A 27,014-nucleotide genomic window follows, 5' to 3' on the forward strand; every position below is an offset into this window, starting at 1 on the left:
TGACCTCCAGGAGCCATTTATTCCTATTTTACAGAAGTAACACAAAGATCTAAATTTAGTTTAAAGGACCACTTTGAGTGCGCAACCTTTGGCCACGTACACGATAAGATTTTACTGTTTATGACACGTTATGTGCTGCTGTAAAATTTTCCCCCAATCTTAAACCTGATAATGTGACAGACACTGCAGTGCCACGAAAGACTCATTTATTCTCCGCAGACAGACATTAGATTGGCTTTCTTTTTCAGAATTTGATACCTTGGAAGCTTTTGTTGTTCGTGGTCATGTCTGCATAACAATCAAGTGTGAGTGCTCTTTTAAAGCCAGTGAAAGTATAACAGATTCAGTTGGAGATTTCAGTCATATGACATGATCATCAGCAGAACATCACAATGAACACTTGCTTTCATCAATCTGGGCCCACTCCCAAGTCTGCATCAGGTAAATAGTCACACATCCATCCATTCCACAGGTCCGCTGTTTTCTGCTGTCTGGAAGTGTGAATTTGGGCCTCAAGGGTTCCACTGTGCCCATCTCTTTTTCTGCTTGATCTGCTTATTTTCATATTGCTTCTACTCATTGATAATTGGAGCCTCCACAGGCCAGCTGATGCCTGATTCCAAGATATCAACTTCACATCATAAAATGAAGGCAATGCACAAAGGGAGCCGGTTCACATGACACTTTATGAAAACCCATTCTATACACTTGGCATCGTAGGTCACAAATATTTTTTCTCAGCATTGTGTTACACACACAACCAGCACCTAGATGTTCACTACACCTGGGACATAAACTATCAGCAGCTGCACAACCATGATCATTCATAAATTATCCCAAATTTTACTTTTATGCTTCATTTGGCCAAATATCAAATACTATAATTACATGCACATAATAACCCAATCACGGCTCGTAGGACGTGACTCGACTCCAAATTTGAAGTTTATATAAGTTGCTTCTTGGACTGATTGCTGCCACAGAGTATAGTTTGATTAATGGCTGAAAGCTTCCTCTTCACAATACTCCATGACATCTGCGTTTTCTGTTGTATTCAAGCTCACAGGCTACCATGGTGTCCAATAACTGTTCCTAAATAGGAGTAGTGTGCATCATTTTCTGATTACAATATTCACAACTATGGCTATTATCAAATTTGGGTTACATCTTAAGTTGCATTACTGCCTAAAGCAGAACAGATTGAATTATTTGTTGTGCATGTAATAGTAGCCATTCTCACAAACAAATCACACAATCGTGCTAAAATAATTTACGTATCAATGTCAAGATTAAACCAATATTTCCTTTTTGCTCAGACCAAATCCCTCTCGTCATAGACATGTTCAAGGGAAAATAAAAGGGAGACACTGAAATAAAAAAAGTAACGAGTCATGTTTTGTCTTTGTGTTCCATGGCGACTGGTCGAGCCAAAGAGTCAGTTTGTTGTCAGGCTTGAGTAAGGTCCATTAGAGTGGCAGTGAAACGGCATCCGTCATTTCCTGCATCCTGCAGCTGACTTTCGGCCGAGCTCCCTGGCTCTCTCAGTGGCAGATTCCACGGCACTCATGGTCGACGCCCTCACGCCGCCCTGTTCCAGGGTGTGAAGCCCATAGATGGTCGTTCCGCCTGGCGTGCAGACCTCAGAGCGGAGCTGAGCTGGATGCTTCCCAGAGTCACGCAATAATCTCCCAGCACCCTGCAGCAGACGGAATAGAAACTAAATTAATAATGGTGGGTTTAAATATTGTTCTGTATATGTACAGTATTCTTAGCAACGCTAAAACTGCTGATGTTGCCAGAGTGAAACAAAAGCACACACACTGTAAAACTGACCAGAACAGTTTGAGATGCAATGCTGTGTGCCAGAGCACTCGGCATCCCCATTTTAACAGCTCCTTCTGCCAGCGCCTCCGCAAACAGATACACCTGCAGAGAGAGATCACATGTATCAGAATCAGAGGTGTACAGAGTTCAAGTCCTTGCTGTTCCATATAAAGACAGAAAACACACACGCATGCACACACGTGAGGAGTGATTACTTTCTATTACTGCAAAATAAACAACTTCAAACAATCGTTTCATAATGCTATACCATTTCATAATGTTTTAGATACATGACTGATTTTCTGACCTTCCTTTCATTTCCCTTTAAAATGAAACCTTCATCACTGGGATCATTGGCAGCACCAATGTTTTTTTTCAATTTCAATAGTCTGCAGACAGTTACAAAAAGTTCCTGCTAAACAAACCAAACCATGCAATCCGGGGACACTCACAAAAGCGACTCCACTCCCGCTCAGTCCTGTGTGGATGTCAATCCAGGCCTCGGGTCCCTCCTCCACCAAACCACAGCGGTGCAACAAGGAGCGAAGCAGCGCGCCATCCTCCTGTTTTGCATGGGATCCCCGTGCGAACAGGAGAGCCCCTTCCTGAACCAAACATGGAAGATTTGGCATCAGCCTGATGGCAACTGTATTCTCTGGCAGGAGCTTTGATTGGAAGAGAGAAACAGAACAACATTACTCATCTTTAGATCACCACAGAATCACCATTCAGTTTACAAGACGTCACACACGGGCCAGTGCACTCACCTCTTCCAGTGTTGACAGTGTTACTCCTGCTGCAACAGACACAATGATGTGTCGGTCAGTGACGTGTTGTGAGATCTCACTGAGAACCGGTGGAACCAGGTGAGGTTTGACTGCTACAAAAACCACGTCTGACCCACAGACCACCTCGATGTTGGAGTGAGTGATGGGAATCCCGAGCTCCTGAAAAGCAGTGGAATCAATTAAATACCCAGTGCTTGTTCCCTTAACATTCTTTTTTCTTCATATATACAGTTATGGTGCAACAGTGCTATCAGGTGCACACATGCCACTATGTGTGGGGCCGTGGACACTTCCTTGTAAATGGCCTTTGGGTTAGAGCTGAAATGACTGGTTGATTGTTAAATTGGTCAACAGAAATTAACTGGATATTATCCTGATAACAGATGAATCATCATTTTCAAGCGGCACTAACTCTAACCATGCTCTGGTTTCAGTTTCACCATTGTGAGGATTTGCTTCTTTTCTCTGTTTTAAATCATTATAGATCTAGGATCTTTGGATCGTGACTGTTTGTCGGACAAAACAAACAATTTGTGGACGCCCCCTTGGGCTCTAGTAAACTGTGATGGGCTGTTATGAATTAACTAAATGTCTTTGTGTTTTGGATTGTTGGTTGACTCAAACAAGCAGTTTGTATATATCACTTTGTCACGATCATCACTGTGACAAAACAATGAACGGAGAAAATAACTGGCAGATGAACTGGTGATGAAAATAATGAATGAAATGATGAAAACTGAGAACTTAAACTGCTAATTCCTCATTTTTACCATCAAACTACTCTATAACGTGCATGCATTAATAATAAAATAAACCTGGCACCTGCAGGACTCTGTAGGAACAAGGTCAGAATTACAATGGATTGGTTTGCAGGACAACTATCCGTTCACAAGAAACCCGATCTTACTAACAGTAACCATGATCCTAATCCGTTCACTGTCCTGCAATCCAACCTGTCCTACTAAGTACTGACTGACAGAAAAGACAAAGGAAAAAAGTACCTGAAAGCGTCCCAGGTTCCTTGAGGATGGTGCGCTCACCTTGACGTTTACAGGGAGAACATTTCCTTCAATGGGAACACATGAGACACTGTTAGCTCCTTTACTCAGAACCTCTCACGCTCTGCTTCAACTGCTCTCTCCTGACTCACCAGACAGGATGCCCTTTGCGATGCCAAAGGCCATGTTCCCCGCACCGATAAAACCAATCTTCAGCTGGGAGTCCATCTCAGGGTCCATTTTGATCTAAAGGAAAGGAGAGAATAGATTTGAGTGGAAAACATCAGCAACATGCTTACATTAGGGTGTTAATCACAAGACAACCTACAACACAACGCTATCATGACACATTATCACACATATACATCATGAATCTGTTATTTATGATAATACTGCACGACAATTAAAGCTGCTCAACTGACAATTAGTCAATTGATTGATTAGCTGATTGACAGAAAATGATTTGGCAACTATTTTGATAACCAAGCATGTGCAGCAGCAATATGTTTAGATATCTTTCAGGCAAATGTAGCGAAAATTCACTGTTTCCATCTTGTCAAAAGTGAGGAATTGATACTTTTCTTTGTCAAGATATGAAGGTAAACTGAATACCTTTGGATTTTGGACTGTTAGTCAAGTAAAACAAGCGATTTGAACATATCACCTCGGCCATAGTTTCTCCACACGGTTAAAAGTGAGCGAGGAGTGACATGCCGGCCTCACTGTATCTACTTCAATATGTGTACATCAAGTTTGATAGAAAAACTGACAACTCCAATTTAAATATGCTTACAACACAACAGTAGATGTCACACTACTTCACCAAATAAAAGATTGTAAGAAAATCTACATAAAATTATAAGATACATCCTTTTGGGACTCCTGTATCAATAACATACAACAAGAGAGCATTGGTGCTAATCCATCAACACCATTTAGCAACAGAGAGATGCTTTGTGGCTGCCGACTGTGCCTACATGCACACAAGTAACCTGATTACTGTGTGAAATCAGGTTAAAGCAAGAAATCAGGTAACATGATTAATTCTGGCTGACAGTTGGTGAGTAATTAGATTTCTCCCCCTCCCCCATAACCGCTGCCAAAGTGTAGTTTCCTCATCCAGGGTCTTCTTGCCATGCAACTGCATCCCAGTTTAGAGTTTACAAGGCCAAGAAAGCTGGTTTCTGCAGCAGAGAAAGCAGCAAGGCTGACAGTAAATCACATTTCCCTCTTGGGCTTGCAACCTGATAATGTTTCAGAAAGCAGGTTACTGCTCAAAGCTGGGATCAGATTTCTGAAATGCATCTGCAATGTGCAAAGTTATGAGCATCAGTCAGCTGATGAAAAATTCATAGACAATAAATCATGTCATGATAAAATCCCAAACATTTGCTGGTTCCAGCTCGTCAAATGTGAAGATTTGCTGACTGTCCCTGTTGTATACCATTGTGCTTTGACTGAACTCGTGATGGACATTTTTCCCTCTTTCTGACATTCTATAGAAAGAAAATCATCAATCAACGAAACCATAGCAGAAAAAACATCAAAGACCAACACATATGGCAAAAAAAAAGCACGTATGCTTTTGAACCAGGGTGGTGTGGGGCCATATGCCGAAGCAATTATTTTCCACACACATTCATCAGACCAACTACACTCAGTCAGCAGTCCAAGGTAAACACAATGCAGGTTAATACAACAGCCTAGCAATAAATCCTGCCTTCATGAGAATTATAACAAACAGTTTTTGTTGAAATTACTCATTTTGGAGGCTGCAGTTTATAGTGCAGTAGTATTATCTCAATTCTTCTGATTTTTTTTTTTTTTTTTCAGAATCACATTAAAGAATTTTGAATGCTTCTTACAATTGCTTTCTTTAAGACAGCCCAAATGCATACTGCATGAGTACATTGTGTTGTGAATTTCAATATCTGTCAATGCTCACACTGAATGTTCTTGGGTTCAGGTTCTCTATTGAAAAAAGATTTTTATCTACCCGTTTAAATAATGAATCAAACCAAACTGTATTACATTATAATGTTATAACAGTGTTTCGAATATTTGTCTTCTCACACTGATATAGACAGAATATTAATATAGCAAAATAAATATCAATATCACCATGTGCCTCCAAAATGAGCAGACAGTTGAAGCAGCGCCTCTCTAATACATTCAAAGTGTCATGAAAGTAGGATTATTGCAGGACTGTTGTATTATGCTGCAGAAGGTAGGTATACCCAGTAAATGACTGTATATCAATTTGGAGATATATTCACGGCAGGCACACAGTTAGCTAATGAATTCATGCATGTCGACAACACATGAAAGTGATGAAATGATGATCTAATGACACATCGCATCCACGGTATCACCCCTACAATTAAATCCAGGTTCTGAGTGGAATTGTCCGCGCAGGGCTGCGGCCAGGGCAGCATTGATGCTTCTCCATCCGAGTCTTCTGTCACTTCATCATTCCTGTCAGAGTTGACCCCCGCTCCGACCAGGGGGTGTCTGGACTCCATGATAGCTATCATTGTCTTTTCGTAGCGCCACCAACCCTGTATTTTGGTGGGCGCCGGGGAGTCGGGCTCTCTCTTGCACTTGTAATACGCACTTTTGAGAAGTTTCCAGCGAAACTTTAATTGGTCCACAGATCTGTGATAACCAGCCGCTGTCATTCTCCTGTGTGCCACCTTGAAGAGTTTGTTATTCCTCACTTTCCTACCGTCTAAGCATTTCTTCATATCCAGCTCCTTGAGGATTTCCAGAAATAACTCTGTCTCCTTCACGTCCCAGTTCTGCTTCTTGATACCGGAGTCGTCCATTGCTGTGGCAACGTAGCCTCGTTAGCTCGACGGCTAGTCAACGTTAGCCCAATGGTACAATGTTCTTACGGCTAGGTTGCTAATTAGGAGCTAGCATGTCTGGTGTGGCAGGGGCAGAGCTGTGCTGTTGCTATCTTAAACCTTAGCTGTACTTATCCTATAGGTCCTGAAAACCGTGCCGATAAAATGCTAAAATCCTGCCTTTAAAAACCACGGTAGGAGAAAAGTACCCCTGCTGCTGCATCTAGCTAAGGATAGCTAGAAAATAATCCAGGACAGATTAGATTAGAAATACAATGCACGTGTTTCTTGTTGACTGGACAACCATAAAATAACACGGAGTGACATAAACACGATGTCAGGCGATGCTGCGTATAGCACCGGCTAACGTTGGTGGTAGGATATTTATTCACCTGATGTTTTTCAGATTTGCTGATGTCCAACGTTTAGAAAAGGTCAAAGTGGAGTTTAACTTAAACTATGTGATACACACGGAGCATCCACCAACCAAGCAGCTGATTTTCCGGTGAACTGTGTTGTTTGTTTTCAACACCTTCGCTGCTGTACAAGGTGGGCGGCGCCTTCAGAACCAAAAGCCACACATGCCACACATGATTCCGCACAGTACCTTTTCCCTGTCAGCCGTGATTAAAATCGAGCACACCGCATGTCCGTCCCCAAAAAATTCGAGCAATTTTATTGGCTGCGTCGTGATGGTATAGGGCGGAGAGGAGGTGGACAAAAAAATTAGCTGTCATTCCAATCAGCTGTGCGAGGGAGCCGAGGACCGTCCTGCAAAATTCAACAACAGGTACACGATGTAGAAATATGTTTATGTTTTGAATTTTAATTCGACGTGCAGAAAAGTTAATTGAATTTACTCACATATATTTTTGCAAGAAAAAATGTTTTGAGTGTTCTCAAGTCTGAGATTTAAATTAGATTTCCTTATGTTCCTTTTTCTTTTTCACACTGGGGAATGAATCGGTGACACTTCCCGGTGATTACAACAGACAGAAAAGATGCATTTGAAAGAGCTTCCTGGTAGATGTTAATTTGTCTGTTTCCTTCTAAAGCAGTTTTTGCATCTATATTAAGAAAAAAAAGTAGTCTTTTAATAGTGCGTAAACGATGCTTTAGTGGTGGACAGCAGGGACTTTGTTGGGGCTCTTGTGCAGCAGAGCAGACATGCCCGGGCAAGCCTCCGTGTGGTCCTCATTCAAACATATGAATGAAAGCCTTTATTACTGTGTCATGCATACAGTGCTGCACATCCCACTTGATGTTACAAGACAGCATAAATTCATATAAACCAGATCTTGAATGCTGCATCTTTACATTTTCAAACAATCATTCAAACATATCGGATCTGTTGTCGCCATCTGGCGACATGCAGGATATTACACCTCCTCCTGCAAGTTACAGCCTAATTCACAAATGAATCTGCAGGCTGTGATTTTAGACAGTGATTGGCAAAACATGTGAAGATGCACCACACATCCTCCAAGTCAGGGACATGGAGGCAACTCTCCTGGGAAAATAATCAGGGTGGTATGTTTGCGTATTTACTTACTGTAGACATGTGTCAGATGTGTGGATCATTTACGATCAATCACATATTTTTTGGAAAAGTCACAAAGTAACTATATGGGGAAATGGCAAATAAATACAATAACTAGAACAAATACTATAAGGTCCCTGTGAGCTGTATGCCACTTAATCTCTGTAATTTCTCTCAAGGGAGTAAAAAGAGGTTTCAGATATTTGTTTAAAATACGACGAACAGTGAATGAAAACGCTGATGTGAGGACTTAAAGAGAAAATAGCTCACCCAGCATAGGATGAGACTGCGACTACAAGAAAAATAGCTTACAGAAAACGGAAATATTTAACATTATACAAAATGGCAAAATCCAAAGGAAACTAAAATTAAATCCATCAACAGGACTACATAAATGATGGAATCTGTCCTCTGTTGTAGACATGGGTCATCCCCTGATCCACCACCTTTGTTTCCTGCTGATCGGCTTGCTGGCCTGTCAGTGTCCTGCAGTCAACGGGCTGTTTGAGTGGCTGAGGAGGACAGATGCACCTCCAGCAACAGCAGCACCTCCACCGACGGCAGTCGTCCCAGCGCTCGTGGCAAAGGATGCTCAGTTTGAGATGGCTACTGCCGATGAGAAGTTTTTGGCTGAGGCAAAACATATGGAGATCAGCCCGTTAGACAGCTGTCATTACAGGGTAAACTGAGCCTCTGCTCCTTGAAATCCAGTTTCTCACTTTCTTCTCTCTCTCTCTCAGAATCCACCCATGCAAACAGGGTCAAATCAAAACTCAGCAGCTAAAAGTACTCTTTGGACTAATGGATTAGTGTATAAAATAGTAGAAAAGCGTCATCACAGTTTTGTTGCAGGTGGTTTCCCGGCTGAAGGCGAGCTGTGAAAGCCTCTCAGAGGAGCAGCTTGCCAAGCTTGGAGTCATTCTGTTTAACTGCCAGGCAGAGAGTGAGGGGCGCCAAACCTACCTGTGTACAGAGGAAATGGTAAAAGTTATGATCAAGGATTTTTTTTTTAAAGACTTGTATGTTTGGTCTTTGGGGAGCTCTTTTTAAATCTCAGTTTGATGTTTCAGACCATAAAGGAGTGTACAGCAGACATGGATTCAGACACATGGAACGCCTACCACATAGTGAGCAACAGAGCGCGCTCTGTGTGCTACGCCACTCGCCAGCAGCTCTTCCGACGCAGAGCTGAGCACACTGTCAATGCTCTCATCTCCACAGCCACAAGCCAACTAGACGCAATGAAGGACCTGAAGGTAGATTTTCTTTGTCTGTTCATCTTCACGTGCATGGTATGCAGTAATGGATCAGATCACATGCAGGTGGATTTTGCTTCGATCGTGGTGCTTTGTAACAGGAGGGCCAGCTGGAGCTGAAGGAATTGACCACAGCGTCTTTGGACAAGCTGCTGGACGGTCACAGTGCTCTGCAGGCCCAACAGGGGAAACTGTTTGAGGGCCAGGGGCAAATGGAGAGTTCACTGAGGGACAACCTGGAGCGTCTGAGCCAGGAGAAAGCCCTCATCGCCTCTGGACAGGAACTGGTAGCCCAGCTCATTCAGGGCATCACACAGAGAATGGGTGAGAGCTTTCATATGTCACTCTGGAAAATATACATTTGTTTATTCGTGTCTCTTATGTATTGTTTTCAGCAAGTACAGGGCTGATTGAATTGTGCTTGTCTTAAGTGTTGGAATACCAAAATTTGTGCGTGAATTTGAGCTTTGCGTGTTTGAAAGCACACAAAGAGCACAATCTTCTTCAGAATCAGAAAATGTATTTATACATTATAATGTGCATCAAAGTATAATGATAGAATGTGTGTTTGATGTGTATGTGTTATGTGTTTAAGTCAATACATAAATTCATGAGAAAATGAGCTGGTATCAAATGTCTTAGGTACCAGAGATGATGCTTCAGTATCTTACAGAGGAGACCATTAAGAACCTCCTTAATCACCCCTAATCAGTGTTATCTCTGCTCATCTCAATATCTCTCATTGGAAACCCAGCTAATGTCACATGATCTGATATGAAATGATATTTCTAATCTGTCCTCCTTTAGAGAATGTGAGCGATAATCTGCAGATCCAGGGCTCGGAGGTGCAGGACAGCCACAAGGCGATTGTTAAAGACCTGGCAGATGTGAGACACCAAGCTCAGGACATCTACCAAAAAATAGGTAATCAAAGCAGGTTGTCACAAATCGAAATTCATCACACAGCTATCAAACCTGTCATTCTGATCAGTGCCGTGTTTGACTGGTCTTTTCCCTGTGGCTGATCAGACCACAGCATGCTGGAGTTTCTGCAGTACCAGGACCAGACCTCACAGTACTACACAGACCTGATGGCCAAACTGGAGCGCATGAACAGCACCCTGGGATTCATGCTGCGCTACCTTGATATGATGCAGAGCCGGATTGACGAAAGGCTTCACATGATCCAGGGCTACCTAGGCTGGGCAGGTGACCGTGTTTGTCCAGCGCTGTCATCTTATCTGCTGCAGAAGAAATTACATTTCCTACAATGATCGATTGATGTGTTTCTTCTTGTGATTCCAGGCTTGAGCCTGACAGCCATGTGGACGTGTGTGGCACATGCAGGCTACTTGGTGTTGTGTGCAGTCCTGCTGTCGTTCCTGCGTTGTCCAGCTTTCACTCGAGCCATGCTGCTGCTCACTGTGCCTCTTAACGCAGCGGCCGAAATCAACCAGCAGCCAGCGCTGGATCTCTCTGGCCTGAGCCTGCTGCTGCTCACTCTCTCTCTGGGTACGACGCTGCTTCCATAGCAAACACAGCGTCTCCAATATTCTCTTGTATGTATTGTAATGTTTTTTGTTTGTTTTTTTGTCTGTCTGCAGGTCACTGGTTTGTGAATCAGTGTTGGGCCTGCTTCCACATCAGAAGAGAGCCGGCCGTTCCGCTGCCACTGGCCCCGTGTGACATTGTGGAGCCACAGAAGCAGCCAGTTTCATCCCGCCACACACCCCTACCATCCTCTACACCGCAGAAGTGGGTCTGCAGAGTTCATTATATACTGTCTATGCCACAGTGTATTGTTGCTACGTGTAATTATGTTAACAATACAGTTCACAAGAAGCTCTTTTCTGTCCATTATTCAACACTACAACTCGGGAACAAAGCGCGGATTGTGACCTTATTTCACATTTGCTCAGATACTGAATTGGTGACACTAATCTCGGGTGTCCTTCAAAATGTGCTGATTGTTCAGATCTTCTGTGCTGTCGGGTTGAAGATGTGTGTGAAGCGTCCACGTTTTACAGTTTGTAGCTTCTTTGCAGCAGCAGCATCCATATTTGAAGCACTGTAGTCACCACAAGCTCATTGTTTCTGCTGATATTGATCTTCAGGTGATGAACTGAAGCCATTATTAGAACAGGTTTCAGCAGTTTTACAGCAAAGTGGGAGATACGTGCTCTTATTTCTTTGTAGCTGGTGTATTTGATGTAATTGGCCTTATTCTTTTTGCTTCCTTAGAGATGAGAAGGATGGCTTCATTGAGCAAGACGACCTGTTGAATCTAGACAGCTTCATATCAGGTTTGAAACATACACTGTGTATATGAACTGTGCCTTAAGAGTAAAATATTTGACAGATTTCCCTGAAAGAAAAGCAACAGTTTACAGGATTGAGTTTGATCGTCACTTGTGTCTTTGTACACAGGTGACTTTGGCATATCTGCAGTGTCTCCCCCTCACAGGAAGCCAGTGCCTGAGTCGAGGTTTATGCCGATGACTGGCACACCGAACCACTCCACTCCCAGGCTTGTGCCGCAGCAAGTTCTTTCAGCAGTGAGCAAGTCGAGGGAATATCACATGAAAGATTCAGATGTGCTTTCAGTATGTCGGGAATTACTAACAGGCGCTACCACAATGATTGTGGTTTTGTTTTTAAGGCTCTGATTGATGACATCCCCCCCAAAAACCTGGGAGGTGTTTTTGACGCAGTGAACGATTCACACCATTTGGTGAACAACTCACGAAGTTCGAGTCCAACCCCATCACTCATCAGCAACAGGTCAGGTTTTTGGCCTTTGTGACCACACCAAGTGCTTTGAACATGAAAACTCAAGCATGCCATTCAGCACACTTTGATTAGACCCTTTTCCACAGTAGACATTTTGACCCCCGCTCCCTCTTTCCCATCTTTGCTGTGCAGCTCTCTCTCAGGCCGTCAGCTGTGCAATGGTATCACAAAAACGGGGAAGGCCTGTAAGAAGAGAGCTGTGCCGGGACAGGAGTACTGCAGAGTCCATGAAGGGGGGCACGCCTCCTATGTTCACTCCTGAAATGCTCAACTTCCTGTTTGTTTCATTCTTCTTTGACAGACGGCCTCCTCTACAAAAGTCAGCTGTTATTGTCGTTGTGTTCTGCCTGCTTTGCTTAAAGATTGAGTTTGCTAAATGAGCAATTCACCTGCCGATTTTTAAAACTTTTTATCGCCATGTTTCTAAAATAAATTATTTCTTTACCTATAAATCTGTGTATATCTTCCTGTGAAATATGAAAATGTACAAAATCCTCAAAAATATCAGAAATCTCAGCCTGTGACACAGACCATAAAGATTAAGGGAAGACACTTTAAGACATTTCAGGTATAAAACATTTATTTTCGTCACTGCCAATACAGAGTAAAAAAAACAAAACATCCAAGCCACCAGTGAACTCACATGTACCATCACTATCTTTGTTTATTAAATAAAGTGAATCATTTAAACTGCCAAATCCCAAACCCTTACACAATAAAGGTCATTTATTAATGAAATAGGTAAGTGCTAGAAAAGATTTATAAGACAATTAATGAAATTATTAAACTGTGCCAGCACCTGGATTCCATGATCAGTCAATTAGCATTTCAAATGTTTAACCTCACCACAGTGAAAGAAATTCAACGAATGGGTCGTAGGAATACGATGCCTATGATTATGATAGATTGTTTATGATGCAGATGTCATTCAGCGATGGCCACGTTCCTGTGTAGACGAACTGTCTTTTCCTCCAGCCCTCTGCGCCTCTGCCATCACCTCCTCCTACATTCACCCTGTCTTCCAGCAGAAGTCATGGATTGACAGACTCTGTTTGGCAGAGTCTTCACTTCCGGGCTGAGTCATTGTTGGCAACAAACCAATCACAGGTTTCCTTTAAAGCTGTAAGTGAGAAGACAGGAAGTGGATGTTATCAAAAATGATTATTCTAATTTTGATCCAGTATTTAACATCTGCTGCTCTGATGGCCTTTAAACATGTATTCCTGCACACGCACACACGCACACACGCGCACACACACACACCCACACCCACACCCACACACACACACACACACACACACACACACACACACACCCACACCCACACCCACACACACACACACACACACACACACACACACACACACACACACACACACACACACACACACACACACACACACACACACACACACACACACAGTGTCAGACCCACCTTGTTTGAATGGTGTGAATTTGAAGTCTGGCAGGTAGCGGCACAGCTTTGCATTGCTGGCTGTCTTTTTGAACTGCCCGTCTGACTTACTGGTATCAAACTGGAGGTCAAAGGTCAAGGAAACTACATGGACCTCTCCACATGATTAGAAATGTTTTGAAACCACCATTTTATTTACAGAGGTTTAAGGACCACAGTAGTATTTTATCCAAGTAGTTTAAGAATGCAAAACATTTAAAAAGAAAAACTTCTGGTTTTTCAGTCATTTATGTAATGTAGTAACAAACAAACGTTGCTTATCCAAACACCAATGGACAATTGCCTGAGATAGAATAACCTGTTAAGGCCCATTTATAAAAATGTACCACGTGCTTTGGACATTGATCAGCAATAAAAGCCCTATTTATACAGGATGTCTATTACCAGGGATCCTCATGATTTAGAAATGACCCCCCGATGTGTCTCCATAGTTCTCGGCTGGGAAACAGCCAGAAAAAAGCTGCCAAGAAAACTAAAAACCTTGAAAAATAAAACAAAAACCCACAAACGAAAATCACTGAGTTGGTGATCAGCATGGGTCTAATATCACATGACCTCCATGTTTGGTGAAATATGGCAGGTTACAAATTACAGCCACAGCAGATTCACATGAGATTAAGATCATAGAGAACCCCTGCAATTATTACAAATTACCAGAAGTCCCCTGGTAATACTCGTCCTGTACAAACAGGGCAATGGTTGAATATATGTAATTTGTGCTTTGTGTTGCAACAAGCAAAAACCAGCGGCATGCTCTTTTATACTGCTGATCATCTTTCACAAACAAATGAGAGATCATTTGCTTGCCTGAAGTCAGATTCAAGAAGCAGGCTTACTGAGTCGCAGACCTGTAAAAATCTGCTGTGATGACATCAGTTCATTTAAAAGGATACCACCACCTCTCCTTTAAAGTCCAGCGCTTGCACAACTGCTTCTGCTGCTTCTTTGATGGACACTTCATCTTCCTCTCCAACTGGAACCAGTGGACATGACACAGGCATTACCACACACTCAATTCAGCTACCACTACTGAAATGTTGTGTACGAGGACTTACCAGAGAGAATGATCGGTTCGACCTCTGGATACTCTCTCAAGACCCACAGGAAGAGACGAGCCAGGTCCAGCGAGTAAATGAACTGTCTTCTGGGAGCGCCGGAGCCCCAGACCACCAGGGGCTTCTCCTCCTCTAATCATACACATGAGTACAAGTTTTTTATGCTTCCTTTTATCCCCACTCTCTCCTGCTAGTCCAGAGCACAGATTAGTAACAGTGCTATCACTAATCTTACCATTCCACAGGAAGTACTGTTACAGTCATTATGTAAATGGTAACAATACAATTTAATGCATTTTCTGTGCCAAAATAATAAGACATAAGAAAAGAATGTATCAAAGTCTAAACTTGTATAGTATCTGTGTGGAGGTATAGTCTCATTACTGATCCAAAACACTGACACATAGTTCATATTGTGTAAAAGTTTATGAAAATGGAAAAATTAGACCTGCGCATCCCTACTAGCTTATCTAAGACAGTGTGACTTACTTTGAGCAATGTAAGCTTTGTGTATGAGGCCGGGCAGCACATGACCATCCTCAATGCTGAAGTTGTCATGAGGACCAAACACATTAGTGGGAATCACCGCTGTATAGCAGCGTCCATGCTGCTGGAAATATGCCCTGTGAAACATACTGCTTGTCAGTCTTATTTATGCGATAATGTGAATTTACTAAACGTGTCGTAAAAAAAACGGAGCTCCCACCTGTTATGAACATCGATCATTCTCTTTGCATAAGCATAGCCAAAGTTTGACTCGTGGGGTGGACCATTGTGGATCTTGTGCAAAGGAGTAAAGTTAGATGTCAGTCACAAATTTACTGATGCATGCCAGCCAACACCACACAGACAGAGTCCTTTTACCATGGTCTCGTCGATAGGGTAGGTGGTCTTATCAGGAAAGATGCAGGTGGACAGGCAGGAAACAACCTTGACCACGCCAACCGCATGTGCTGCCTGCAGCACGTTATCATTGATGTAAACATTGGTTCTCTGGAAGAGACAGACACATCAGTAGCAACAAACACAAATCTGAAAATATATAAATAAATATATATAAATTGTGTCAAACATCTGTGCTAATTTATTTGCAATGATAGCAGAAGTGCATCTTCCTCATACCCAGAAGTCCAGGTTGTACTTCATGTTCTTGAAAAGCCCTCCAACCATAGCAGCTAGGTGAATGACGTGGGTTGGCCGATGTTTTTCAAACGCCGCCCGTGTCTCCTCCATATTCCTGAGGAGAGGCCATAATAACGCTGAACAAGGAAAGGGCAGAGACAGCCTCTGAACTGTAAGCAGTAGCTAGAAGAAGATGATCTCACGTGAGGTCGGCATCTTTGGAGGAGAGGAATATCCATTCCTCCCCCTCCTTGGCTCCCCCCTCCTCTTTGACCACATGCTGTATGGCCCTTCCCACCAAGCCGGATCCTCCTGTCACCAACACCCTCATTGGAATGGTGCACTCGCCCTGACAGCTCATCTAGAGAAAGCAAGACACAAAGATACTTCATGAGGTATGAGAGTAATACAAACAAAATAGGACACAAGTGTGTACACAAGATATAGCATTACACAAAAGGAGCAGATGACAAAAGGCACTGAGGCCCCCTGACAGCAGGCTTGTTTGAGATGAGCCAAACCGAAGCAGACCTGCACAAATTCGATCGCGTGTTGCCGGGTGCATTGCATGATGGTTAATGGTTTTGTTAGATTTGCTCTGGATGCTCGAAAGTGTGAGACTTTGACAAGGACAAAGACAGGCACAGTTGGGAAAGCCAGGGGCCACTGCTGTTTCTCACGAGCTGCTGAAGCAAAATGCTCGATGGGAAACTACTTGCCAATAGAACGAGTTGAGCTCTCCAATTGGTTGTGCAAAACTTTTATGCCACTACTCACAATTAAATGATGACACTTAAATTGTTATTTTTCAGCATAATCCCACACTGATTATCTACATGAATTTCAGTAGTAGCAAATGTATTCAATGAGTACATTTCTGACATTGACAATTTAACACATTTTGTGGATTCTACTACAATGCAAACTTACTGAAACTCACGGATTACAACGTTTTGAAAAAAATAAGTGATTATGCCTTTTACATCATCAACCCTGCACTGATTTGTTTTCAAATGAACGGACACGTGAGTCAGTCATTTATAGTGAGGTGTCATCTCTAACTATATTATATATCTATATATCATAAACCCTTAAACCAAATCATTACCATCAATAATTGCAAATGCCTGGGAATTGTAATTGCTGTTTGCACGACAATTACGGCATATAATTACGTAGACGTTCATGACACCATATAGCTTGCAGTGCCTGCTGAAGAATTCTGATCACACCATGAGAAACGCTCACCAACAGCAGCTATTCGGCTTCAGGCACTCTTTCTCATAGATCCCCCAACTGTAATCGGCTACTCTGGTTTACTTTCGAGCCCAGCCAAGCCGCAGCCCATCTCAAAGCAGCCTTTTGTGTATTCTCATGCCAAAGCCTAACGTCTACAGGTGGGTGTGTAGCAGCTCTACTCAGGTGTTTACAGTGCTGAGGTAAATGCCACGTCATTCACCACTTCTGTTCGATGAATATATGTTTTTACAAGCCCGTGACATTTTCTCACCAAGTAAAAACAAAAGGAGCATGTGACACGAGCCTTGGACAGTAAACTATATCAATTTAAAACTCAACAAAAACTCTCTAACTTCCCGTAGCTATTGTAGTTATCTTACCTCTATTTTCGGGTAATTTATTATGAGGGTATCAAAAGGCCAACCTGTGTGTTGTTACCTACCTGTGACCAGGTGTGCTGTGACGCGCAAAGCCAGTCACGCAAGCTAACGTAATTAGCAAAAGTTGATGTTAGCTAGCAGGTAACCGCTGTCACATCCGTTCATTTCCGCGAGTGTTGTATTCAAACAGGCAGATACTCTAATGATGAACGTGGCAAATATGTCGCGTGTGAGTTAAATACCAGAGTTTCCTTTTTCGACCAGTGTCGCGCTAGTGCAATAAAGAAACGTTATATCTGAGCTAAACAAATATGTAAAGTAGTTATTTCTCACCCTTCAGCTGTGAACTGCTCAGACAGAAGGAAAGGAGCCGGTGTCAAGATAGACAGAAAAACTCGGCTTCCGGTATCAACCTTCAAAATAAAGTACTTTTGACAAACAGCTGGGGCACTTCTCATAGCTCAATTAGACACCCAGAAGTGTCTGAATATTATGTAAGTGGAAAGATAAAAGAGCTGCATCTTAATCTAGAGTTTCATTCAATAATATTTTTTTTCTCACAGTCTTTTGATACAATTTCTAACTTTTACTTTTATATACAAATACACCATCCTACGGAAGCCGAGAACGTCCCTGCTTAACGACTTTCGGATTGGTTAATAAATACAATTTTATGTTGGGCTCCGCTCATACCAATAAAACAATTGTTGAGAGTATAAACCTTATTTCTCTATCAGGGAAATATCATATTGGTGTAATAATTGATGTGAAAGTTTATGTATCTCTAAACTGTCTGTAACAGAAAAGCACAAAAACAACACATTTAATGCTTTATCAAATCGTTATCGATGTTCAAGATTCTTTAATTGTCATTTCAACATGTTTGACATGAAGGAACAAAATTTGTCTCTCAGGACCAGCAGCAAACACAATAATAAAATATTAAAAACACAATAATAAATATATTCACAAATAAATAATAAACATCCATCCATTATCTATACCGCCTATCCCTTTCGGGGTTGCGGGGGGCTGGAGCCTATCCCAGCTACAATGGGCGAGAGGCGGGGTACACCCTGAACCGGTCGCCAGCCGATTGCAGGGCCACATGCAAAGACAGACAAACATTCACACTCACACCTACGGACAATTTTTTAGAGTCATCAATTAACCTAATGAGCATGTTTTTGGTCTGTGGGAGGAAGCCGGAGTACCCGGAGAGAACCCACGCATGCACGGGAAGAACATGCAAACTTCACACAGAAAGGCCCCGCCTGACCCGGGGATCGAACCGGCAACCTTCTTGCTGTGAGGCACGCGCACTACCTGCTGCGCCACCGTGCAGCCCAATAATAAACATAAATAAGTAATAAAAAAGAGTCACAGAGTAAGTTAAGAGTTCAAAAGCCTAACAGCCTCTGGGAAGAAGCTGCTCTGAGGCTGCACAGCCTTCTGCCTGATGGGAGGGGGGTGAACAGTTTGTGAGCAGGATTGGTGGGGTCCATCATGATGGAGGATGCTCTGCTCCTGCAGGGAAGGGGAGCTGCTGATTGATATCTTCTGAGCAGATCTCACCACTCTCTGCAACGCCTTCTATTGGCCCAGATATTTAGTGTGGACACTATCTCCACAGCTGTACCTCAAATAAAGAGGGGAGGGGGAGTGTGGCCTCTCCTTCTGAAGTCCACCACCATTTCTTTAGTCTTCCCCACAGTTATGCAGAGATTGTTAGCTCTGCACCATTCCATAAGATCTTCTACTTCCTGCCTGTATATCGACTCATCATTCTTGGAGATCAGTCCAACTACGGCTGTGTCATCTGCAAATTTCACAATATGATTTCTTGGATAACCTTGCAGAGCACTCATATGTGTAAAGTGTGTACAGGAGGGGGCTGAGGAGTCGGACACAGCCCTGTGGGGAGCCGGTGTTCAGTGTGATGGTGGAGGATGACATGTCATGGAGCTTGACAGACTGTGGCCTGTTAGTCAAAAAGTCCAGGACCCAGTTACAAAGAGATGGATTTAATCCCAACATCAGCAGTTTACTGACTAAAATCAGTGTAATGATGGTGGTGAAGGCAGAGCTTAAAGTCCAGGAAGAGCAGTCTGACGTAAGAGTTTCTGCTCTCCAGGTGGGTGAGAGCAGAGTGGACAACAGCTGACACTGCATCAGACACAGACCGATTCTTCCGATATGCATACTGGTGAGGGTCTACACTGATGTCAAGAGTAAACTTTATGTGGGCCAGAACCAGCTGTTTAAAACATTTCATGATGACTGGAGTATGAGCCACCAGTCTCTAGCCATTCATGCTATCTATTTTTGATTTTTATAGTTTTTTAAATCTCCTTTCAAACTGTCCATGCTTCGAGCTATAATGCTACAGCAGATGTATGTTTATGTTATCCTCTACCGCAGAACTCTGGAGGCATTTATCTCACGAGAACTAGTTTGAAAAATATGGCTAATAATTATTTTCTGCTTGAAGGATGCAGATCTTGTTTTTAAATTTGTCATTGTTGGCCCATGAATCCAAATCTAAAATGTACTTTTAAACCGCTTCTGGTCAGGGTGGAGCAATATTTGCATTATTGCTGTAGGTACTCTTTATTTTGTTGTCACTCAGAAACAAATATTCTAAGTACAGCCACAGAGGCTTGTGTTTTCACTTCTCACCAATCCTGAGTAGATCTCACAGGTCAGCGAAGTAATGACAAATACAGAAGAATCCAGAGTATGTGCTTCCTTTGCAGCTGACTTTTCATTTGTTTTGGCTGGAATGCTGCCTCAGTCCTTTATCTGTGCTAGTTTCTGTTCAGTGTTTGAATTTCAGGTTTCAAAGTTTGGTAGAGCTGTGCAATACCGTCCACCAAATTATTGTAAATGGAGTAACAAACTAAGAAATTGCTAGATTGTGTCCAAAAAGCCTGTATATTTATCATCAAAGCAGGAACACATACTAGACTTGACTGCTTATGCTTATGAAACTTGTCTGCGATTTTTGTTGCCACTTCAGTACACCTGTAATGAATGGAATTTTGTTTCTATTGTAATGCGTTTCGCAAGAACCTGCTTTTCAAGGAACTGTCCTAGCTCCTCTGGTTAAGACACAGAAGAAGCAGTCCTTCTGAAACTCTTTTTTTCCATTTTAACAATGTAATCATCTTCCATCCATCCATTTTCTATTCCGCTTATCCCTTTCTGGGTCACGGTATCCCAGCTGCCAACGGGCAGGAGGCGGGGTACACCCTGGACCGGTTGCCAGTCGATCACAGGGCAACACACAAGACAAACAACCATTCACACTCACAGCTAGGAGCAATTTAGAGTCACCAATTAACCTAATCTTAATGTTCTGTGGGAGGAAGCCAGAGTACCCGGAGAGAACCCACGCATGCACGGGAAGAACATGCAAACTTCACACAGAAAGGCCCAACCCGGGAATCGAACCTGCGACCTCCTTGCTGTGAGGCACACACACTACTTGCTATGCCACCGTGCAACCCCAAAGTAATCATCTTAAAACCTAAAAACCTATTGCGTTCTTTTTCACTTACAGTACAGACTGATCACGTGTGTTTATTTCAGCACTATAATCCATTAATTCAGCCAAAAACACTCAAACTAGTTGATTTATTGTATGAATAGCTACAGTAGCTCTATTTCAGTGCATAGGCAGACAACAATGCAGTTATTCGAAGAGCAAAACATCACAGAAAATAAAGTCTTCATTTCAAGGATTTTGCATATTTTTTTATTTGAATCGGCCCAGCATCTTCCCCTGCTGGCTCTGTCTACTGAGGAGACGAGAACCTGCCGAGAAAGAGGATGGACTTGGTCTTATTGTGCCTGATGAAGAAGAGGAAAGGGTGGTCTGCTGTGAAGTGTTCCTCCCTCAGCATACAGAATGCTATCATGCCTGCTGTGGCTGCGGCCGCCTCCGTCCCCTCCTCGTTCACCTCCACAAAGGCTTTGTGGGCCACTGTAGACAGGAAGAGTCCCGTGTCACCGTTCATGCCAGACAAATTGGCCTTCGCCCCGCAGAACACATCTATCATGCCCAGTTTGACCAGAGGCTCGTTCAGCTCGTAGTCTTCCTCCAGCTTGAACTTGGGCAGGTGAACGAAGATTTCTGAGTGGACGTCCATGTTCTCCCTGTTGGTCCATTCGTCCAGCTTCTCCTGTGTGAGCTCATTCTCCAGCTAGAACAAAACACATCACTCTGTACTGCATTTCAGCTCATGTTTATATTCAGAGGTTGTAAGCATCAGGTGGTCTCTTTGAGATCAAGATCTCTTTTACAAGAGGGACTTGAGTAAAAAAAAATAGACAAATCAAAAGCACCTACAGCATGAGTGACAGTTACAGCCATCACAGAATAGATAGCTTCTATTACGTCTTCAAGCTGCATTAATGTATTATTTTTGGCCACTTGGTGGCAGCACAGGTTTTGTACCTTCAGCAGAGGGTCCGAGCCGTCTGCGGACTCCTCGGGCAGCAGGATGAACATGCTGAGCTCCTCATCCACGTACGGCAGCTCCAGGATCTGCAGACCGAGCTCAGGAATGTAGTTGTAGGGCAGCTTCCTCATCTGGTACATCATCTGGACTGGCTTGTTCTCATTCTGACACACAAGAAACACAGAGATGAAGGTGATCACATCACGTCACAAAGTCTGCATTTGGTGTTTGAAGATGTACATCTGGCTGAGTTCTGCTGTTTCTTCTATTCAAACTTTATGTCTCTATATTTGGAAACTTCAACTTAGTTTTCACCTGGTTGACTTTAAAAGGCATCTCTTTGGTGTTTTCCTCATTAAAGCGGTTCATCCAGTTTCCCTTGAAGTAGATGGCGTTAACCAGAGCCAGTCTCGTCATAGAACTGACTGTTCCTGGCTTCAGAAGGTCTTTAATCTTATCTGACAGGAAATACATAGACAAAGCAGCCGCTGACCACTGATTCACAGAGGAGGATGCTATTGAACGATTCCTTTGAAAGTTGGTGTGGGGTGATTTTGTGTCCAATAAGCTGTAAATTCTCACTTTCTGTCTGCTGCTCGACCCAGCTGTTGATTTCCCCTCTGCACGCCTCTGGAGCCCCGATGAAATCAACAGCCTTCAGGTCTGCCTGGTAGTACTTCTGCGTGGCTTCCAGGAATTGCTGCAGAGAGCAGATACCATCTTATCATTTCAGCCATATAAAGTAAATATCTGTGTCCTCTGTGATCAGTAGAATTCACAACAAACCGGCAGGAAGTTGGCCGTATTTTCTCCGTAAAGCCGGTTGGCTAGTTTCAGGATGTATGATGCAGAGGGTGAGTTGATGTCAGCGTTCAGCGTCTCAAAGTCTGCATGGATGTCTTCACCGCAGCTGAACGACAGGGCCTGTGTGAAAGTTTGGAACAACACACTTTATTCTGGGATCAAAACAGCTGAGTTACAGAGTGAAAGTGAAGCTGAAAGCAACACAGGAGGAAGTATACTCCTGTTAGAAATGAAAATCTGTTTATTGGACAGTGGCAGCATGATATTTAAAATGAACCTTTAACTGAATGCTCATTGTCTGTCAAGCCTGTAAATTAAATTTGCAGGTAATATCATGTTGCTTTCCTGGGTTTCTCTACTGGAAATGAGTTTATATTTGTCTGCTTTATGTTAGATATCCTGTGTTTTATGTTAGATATCCTGTGTGGCTTTTGGTTGCCTGTAGTTGTAATGTTTAGCTGTGTGTTGTTGTTGATTTTTGTGGCTGCTCTACATACTATACAGATAGGCCAAATGTATGTGGACAGGCATGTGTACTATGGGTCTAGAGCTGTTCTACTTCTAGTTTGAACTGGGCCCCTTAGTTCCAATTAAGGGCAATCTTACTGCTGGAGCATACAGCACAATTATATTTTAGATAATAGTGTTCTTCCAACTTTGTGTCAACAGTTTGTGAAAGGCTCTTTCCTATTGGTGGCCCCATGCACAAACCTCATCCAACACCTTTGTCATAAACTGGAGGGCCATCTGCACGCCAGGCCTGTATCAGTGTTGCTCTTGTGGCGGAATAGAACCAAATCCCTGCAGCCAGGTTTTTAAAGTCTGGTGGAAAGTCCTGGGGGAGTGGAGGCTGTTACAGCAGAAGATTAACGGCCATTATTTTGGAATGACTTGACACGTGGGTGTAATGTTCATCTATCCAGGTTCTGAACATATAGTGTATTTCTATGTTTCTGAGGATTTACTGCAGCCTTTCAGAAGCAAAACGGGTTTCATGAACTGTCACTGCAACCCAGTTTGTACGACCTTCTACTTTTAAGCAAACATTCATTGTTTCAGAGGCATTTATTAAGATCAAAGTACAGGTGGCATTAGACTTCACCTGCCTGAAGACACACCTTTCAGTCTATGCCTATAGCCTGAACCTCAGAACTCATACCACGTTTTATGGAAACAGGCCGGGATGACTGCATTTCATAATGCTGCTTTTTATAACTGCTACAAGTCATGGTGACGTCAGGTGATGCAGGAGGTGCCGTGTGCTGACCTGTGCCATCTGAGCAGCAGTGTCTCCTTTAGCGCCCAGGTAAACCATAGCCAGCGCTGAGCTGATGCTCAGTGGAGAGACAAAGATGTTCCCGGTGGGGTTTGCTTGGCTCAGAGTGCGGAGCAGCTCCAAGGCAAACCTTGTGTTTGAGCTGCTGATGGCGGCCATGACTGATGATGTAGGGTTTTCCTGCAACGAGCAAAGGCCATTTCACATGGTTCTATCATTCCTTATTGCAAAATACACTTCAGACAGTTTTCAGCATTAACAGAAATGCACCTCAACTGTATTTCATCATTGACGGTAACCTAAATACATTTTCTCCTGATATACACAACTTCTAAAACCCCTCTTCACCTCGGTTGTATGTCATGTCCTTGGCTCTATACCTCCACCTGTTTTCTAACTATGAACTGCCATATAAAGGCAAAATGCCAAAACATTTCCACTTTTGTTAATGTACCTATAAAAAAACATTCCAAGCCTCATCAGCTTGCAATGAGACTTTTTGTCCTCTGATCATTTTTATGATCTCTTTGCACATCCAGTTGGCGCTGTGGTCACCTCGGGGCTCATGTGTGATGGTACATCCATCAAGGTTTACGCACAAAGAAAAGACCGTGAAATTCAGCAGATGTAGTGAGTTTATGTCGGGTGCTGTCTGAACAGACAAAAAGAAGATTAAGGTTTTTGTTTTTGAACGCATTTATACGCAATGGCCGCGTCAAAGTCGCCTTTCCACGTTTATCTCTAGCGGGTAAAGCTGCGTTCACATACCCGGAAATAAACCCGGACACGTCCTGCTGTAAACAGCGCGCTGAGAGAACATGACGCGGTGCAGGTGCTGTACCACAGGCCTTTCAGTGTGTTTACCTGATCGTCCTCCTGCAACAGCTGAAGCTCGACCACACTCCGCGTGTGAAAGAGTGAAAGTAAGATGCAGAGACAGGCAGCAGTCCACAAAAATCCCCGCGGAACAGGGAAACCGCAAAGTCCCGGGTCGGTGATGACACGAAACCGCGCAGCAAGCCCACCTCTACTCATTTATACGGAGACAAAGTGCGGCTGTAACAGCAGGCTGTGGGTGGGACGCGTGACTGGGCGATAAGTCACTGACTGGTGACAAATTCATGCCTTTATACTGGGGAAACAAGCCAAGCCACGCAGGCCTGGGTTTACAGAACATTCAGCATGATCCTGCGCCGAATAGCCTTTAAAACAAACCATTAAAGGATCATTTTTGCTGCTTGGTGAGTTCACATGGATGGACGCAGGGCCTGAGACTGGATTTTAAAGTATGTGGTCAGGCCATGAGTCCAACCCCCCCCCCCCCCCCCCCCCAAGCAGAACCCCACCCATCTCAGTCATGTCTGTCTAGACACAGAACAAAGTCTATAGAAATGTTTAAAAATGACAGACGCTCGTTCATTTAAGTTCAGTTATATTTTCTGTTAATCAAACCTCCGTCCTGGTCTGAATGTTCATGTGTTCACAAAGTGGTGAACCTCTCTCCATCCTTGCTTGTGAATGACTGAGCCTTTCCAGGATGTCCCTTTCATACCCAATCATGATACTATCACCTGTTACCAATGAAGCTGTTTACCTGTGGAATGATCCAAACAGGTGTTTTTGGAGCATTCCACATCTTTCCCAGTCTTTAATTGCTCCTGTGCTCCCAACTTGTTTGAAACGTGTTGCTGCATCAAATTCAGAATAACAGATACTTTTTGGAATCGTGTTGTATTTAAACATCAGAATCAGCTTTAAAAAATCTGCCATGTGTCATATATGTGTAATCTTGTAGTATAAAAGCCTCTTATGTCATTAAACCTGTACATTTCCAGGAATATCACTGAGCACATGTCCTTGATGTGCTGTTACATTAAAGTAATAATAAAAATGGGGTTAGGATGAAAAATAAAATAAAATATGTAAACCTAGGTGGAATGTAATTAGATTAGATGTTTACTCATGTCATGTTGTTTGGAGGTACTTAATTGCTGCTGTAATTGAGGATTTCCATTTTATGCTACTTCACTACATTTCAGATGGAAACATTGGACTTTTCAGAAAGGATTCAGAATATTAATGCAAAATATAAAAGAAATAAATTCTGATGCATTAAGGTACCTCAAAGTAAATAAAGTTAAAATTAGCTCCGCTTTTACCGGCTGCAACTTTAAACTGATGCTTACACATTAATGCATCAGTAATTAAACCCACTAATACTACTGTATATGACTCTGAAATGGGGCATTCTGCATGATGATCTAATACTTTACTTTTGAGGCTTTAAATGCATTTTGCTGCTAACAGATTTCTATTTCTACTCAAGTCAAATTTTGCATGCAGGACTTTTACTTTGGGTTATTTCTAAAGTGTTGATCTGATACCTCAAGAGATCCCACTTCTTCTTCCACCACTGCCCAGATGTTATAGCCACAACTTTTGCAACATGATGTTTCATTCTTAATTGAAGTAACACAATAGTAACACAATTCTGTCTTTTTGGAGCAGAAAAAGACGGAAAAGTCAGGAGAAGATATCAGTAGAGTCTCAGTGGTTTCAGAGTTCAGGATGGAGGCAGCTTGAGAAAACATGAACAAAGTGAAGCTTACTTTGGGATCTTCAGGTTTCACAAACATACTACATTTTCATATCTGCCTGACTAAAAATACACAGAGCATCTTCTTAAAACACTGAGTGAAGTGAAAGTCAACCTGCAGGCATTTTACTTTGTCACTTTTAATGGAAATCCTTAAGAGATAAACAAATGTACCCAGATCACAGAAATAGAAACAGGTTAACATCACTTCAAAATCCGAAACAAAATCAGGAATCATTCAGGAAGTTCTGATCACATTACTCTAATATTTCTCAGGTTTCTGGTTTTGTAGATTTCTCATTTAACCCTAGACTCACTACACTTCGTATATACAGTAGCAGGTGTTTCCTCTCACTTTGGCTTAAAGTGGAATTTTATCTGTCATTTAAAATTAGATTTCAGACAAAGAATAAACTTTTCCTACCATAAAAACTTCATGGTCTTGTAGTGTAAATTTAACTGGCCTCAGCGGAGAACACAGAGGTTGCTCTTTTGAATCTTTTCATGAGTAGAAAGGTGTGTCTGCATGATTTACTGTGTAGAGATTATATCTTGTCTCCACC

The 27,014-nt window shown here is 42.6% G+C and overlaps 4 protein-coding genes across 7 annotated transcripts; 1 reads left to right on the plus strand and 3 right to left on the minus strand.

The window, feature by feature from the left end:
• Window positions 1-190: 190 nt before the first annotated feature.
• pycr3 (pyrroline-5-carboxylate reductase 3) lies at window positions 191-6,970 on the minus strand. Of its 2 annotated transcripts, none has more exons than XM_070960385.1 (7): window positions 6,849-6,970; window positions 3,763-3,856; window positions 3,614-3,678; window positions 2,592-2,771; window positions 2,277-2,489; window positions 1,834-1,926; window positions 191-1,696 (listed from the first exon to the last, which is right to left on the minus strand). In XM_070960385.1, the coding sequence occupies exons 2-7, from the start codon at window positions 3,848-3,850 to the stop codon at window positions 1,493-1,495; spliced, it is 843 nt and encodes a 280-aa protein (XP_070816486.1). In that variant the 5' UTR covers window positions 3,851-3,856; window positions 6,849-6,970; the 3' UTR covers window positions 191-1,492. The 2 variants fall into 2 exon arrangements, with proteins under 2 accessions (XP_070816486.1, XP_070816485.1); XM_070960384.1 differs by having other exon boundaries at window positions 668-1,696; window positions 5,989-6,963.
• A 220-nt stretch (window positions 6,971-7,190) lies between these two features.
• bmb (brambleberry) lies at window positions 7,191-12,491 on the plus strand. Of its 2 annotated transcripts, XM_070961223.1 has the most exons (13): window positions 7,191-7,246; window positions 8,417-8,676; window positions 8,849-8,977; window positions 9,067-9,252; window positions 9,354-9,576; window positions 10,060-10,176; window positions 10,282-10,461; window positions 10,558-10,764; window positions 10,857-11,007; window positions 11,494-11,555; window positions 11,680-11,807; window positions 11,912-12,033; window positions 12,175-12,491. In XM_070961223.1, exons 2-13 carry the CDS (start codon window positions 8,419-8,421, stop codon window positions 12,302-12,304), a joined length of 1,893 nt encoding a protein of 630 aa, XP_070817324.1. In that variant the 5' UTR covers window positions 7,191-7,246; window positions 8,417-8,418; the 3' UTR covers window positions 12,305-12,491. The 2 variants fall into 2 exon arrangements, with proteins under 2 accessions (XP_070817324.1, XP_070817325.1); XM_070961224.1 differs by lacking the exons at window positions 7,191-7,246; window positions 8,849-8,977 and having other exon boundaries at window positions 8,511-8,676; window positions 12,175-12,357.
• Window positions 12,492-12,601: 110 nt separating this feature from the next.
• On the minus strand, window positions 12,602-17,690 carry LOC139330091 (GDP-L-fucose synthase-like). 2 transcript variants are annotated; one of them, XM_070960822.1, is made up of 10 exons: window positions 17,646-17,690; window positions 15,897-16,054; window positions 15,694-15,808; window positions 15,436-15,564; window positions 15,278-15,351; window positions 15,061-15,194; window positions 14,572-14,703; window positions 14,410-14,489; window positions 13,478-13,577; window positions 12,602-13,162 (listed from the first exon to the last, which is right to left on the minus strand). In XM_070960822.1, exons 2-10 carry the CDS (start codon window positions 16,052-16,054, stop codon window positions 13,107-13,109), a joined length of 978 nt encoding a protein of 325 aa, XP_070816923.1. In that variant the 5' UTR covers window positions 17,646-17,690; the 3' UTR covers window positions 12,602-13,106. The 2 variants fall into 2 exon arrangements, with proteins under 2 accessions (XP_070816923.1, XP_070816924.1); XM_070960823.1 differs by having other exon boundaries at window positions 17,375-17,669.
• Window positions 17,691-20,876: 3,186 nt separating this feature from the next.
• LOC139330030 (leukocyte elastase inhibitor-like) lies at window positions 20,877-24,945 on the minus strand. Its single transcript, XM_070960757.1, has 7 exons — window positions 24,720-24,945; window positions 23,847-24,035; window positions 22,562-22,699; window positions 22,358-22,475; window positions 22,091-22,233; window positions 21,772-21,939; window positions 20,877-21,517 (listed from the first exon to the last, which is right to left on the minus strand). Exons 1-7 carry the CDS (start codon window positions 24,888-24,890, stop codon window positions 21,110-21,112), a joined length of 1,335 nt encoding a protein of 444 aa, XP_070816858.1. The 5' UTR covers window positions 24,891-24,945; the 3' UTR covers window positions 20,877-21,109.
• Window positions 24,946-27,014: the final 2,069 nt, after the last annotated feature.

This window comes from Chaetodon trifascialis, chromosome 4 (assembly GCF_039877785.1).
Source record: "Chaetodon trifascialis isolate fChaTrf1 chromosome 4, fChaTrf1.hap1, whole genome shotgun sequence".
NCBI lineage: Eukaryota > Metazoa > Chordata > Actinopteri > Chaetodontiformes > Chaetodontidae > Chaetodon > Chaetodon trifascialis.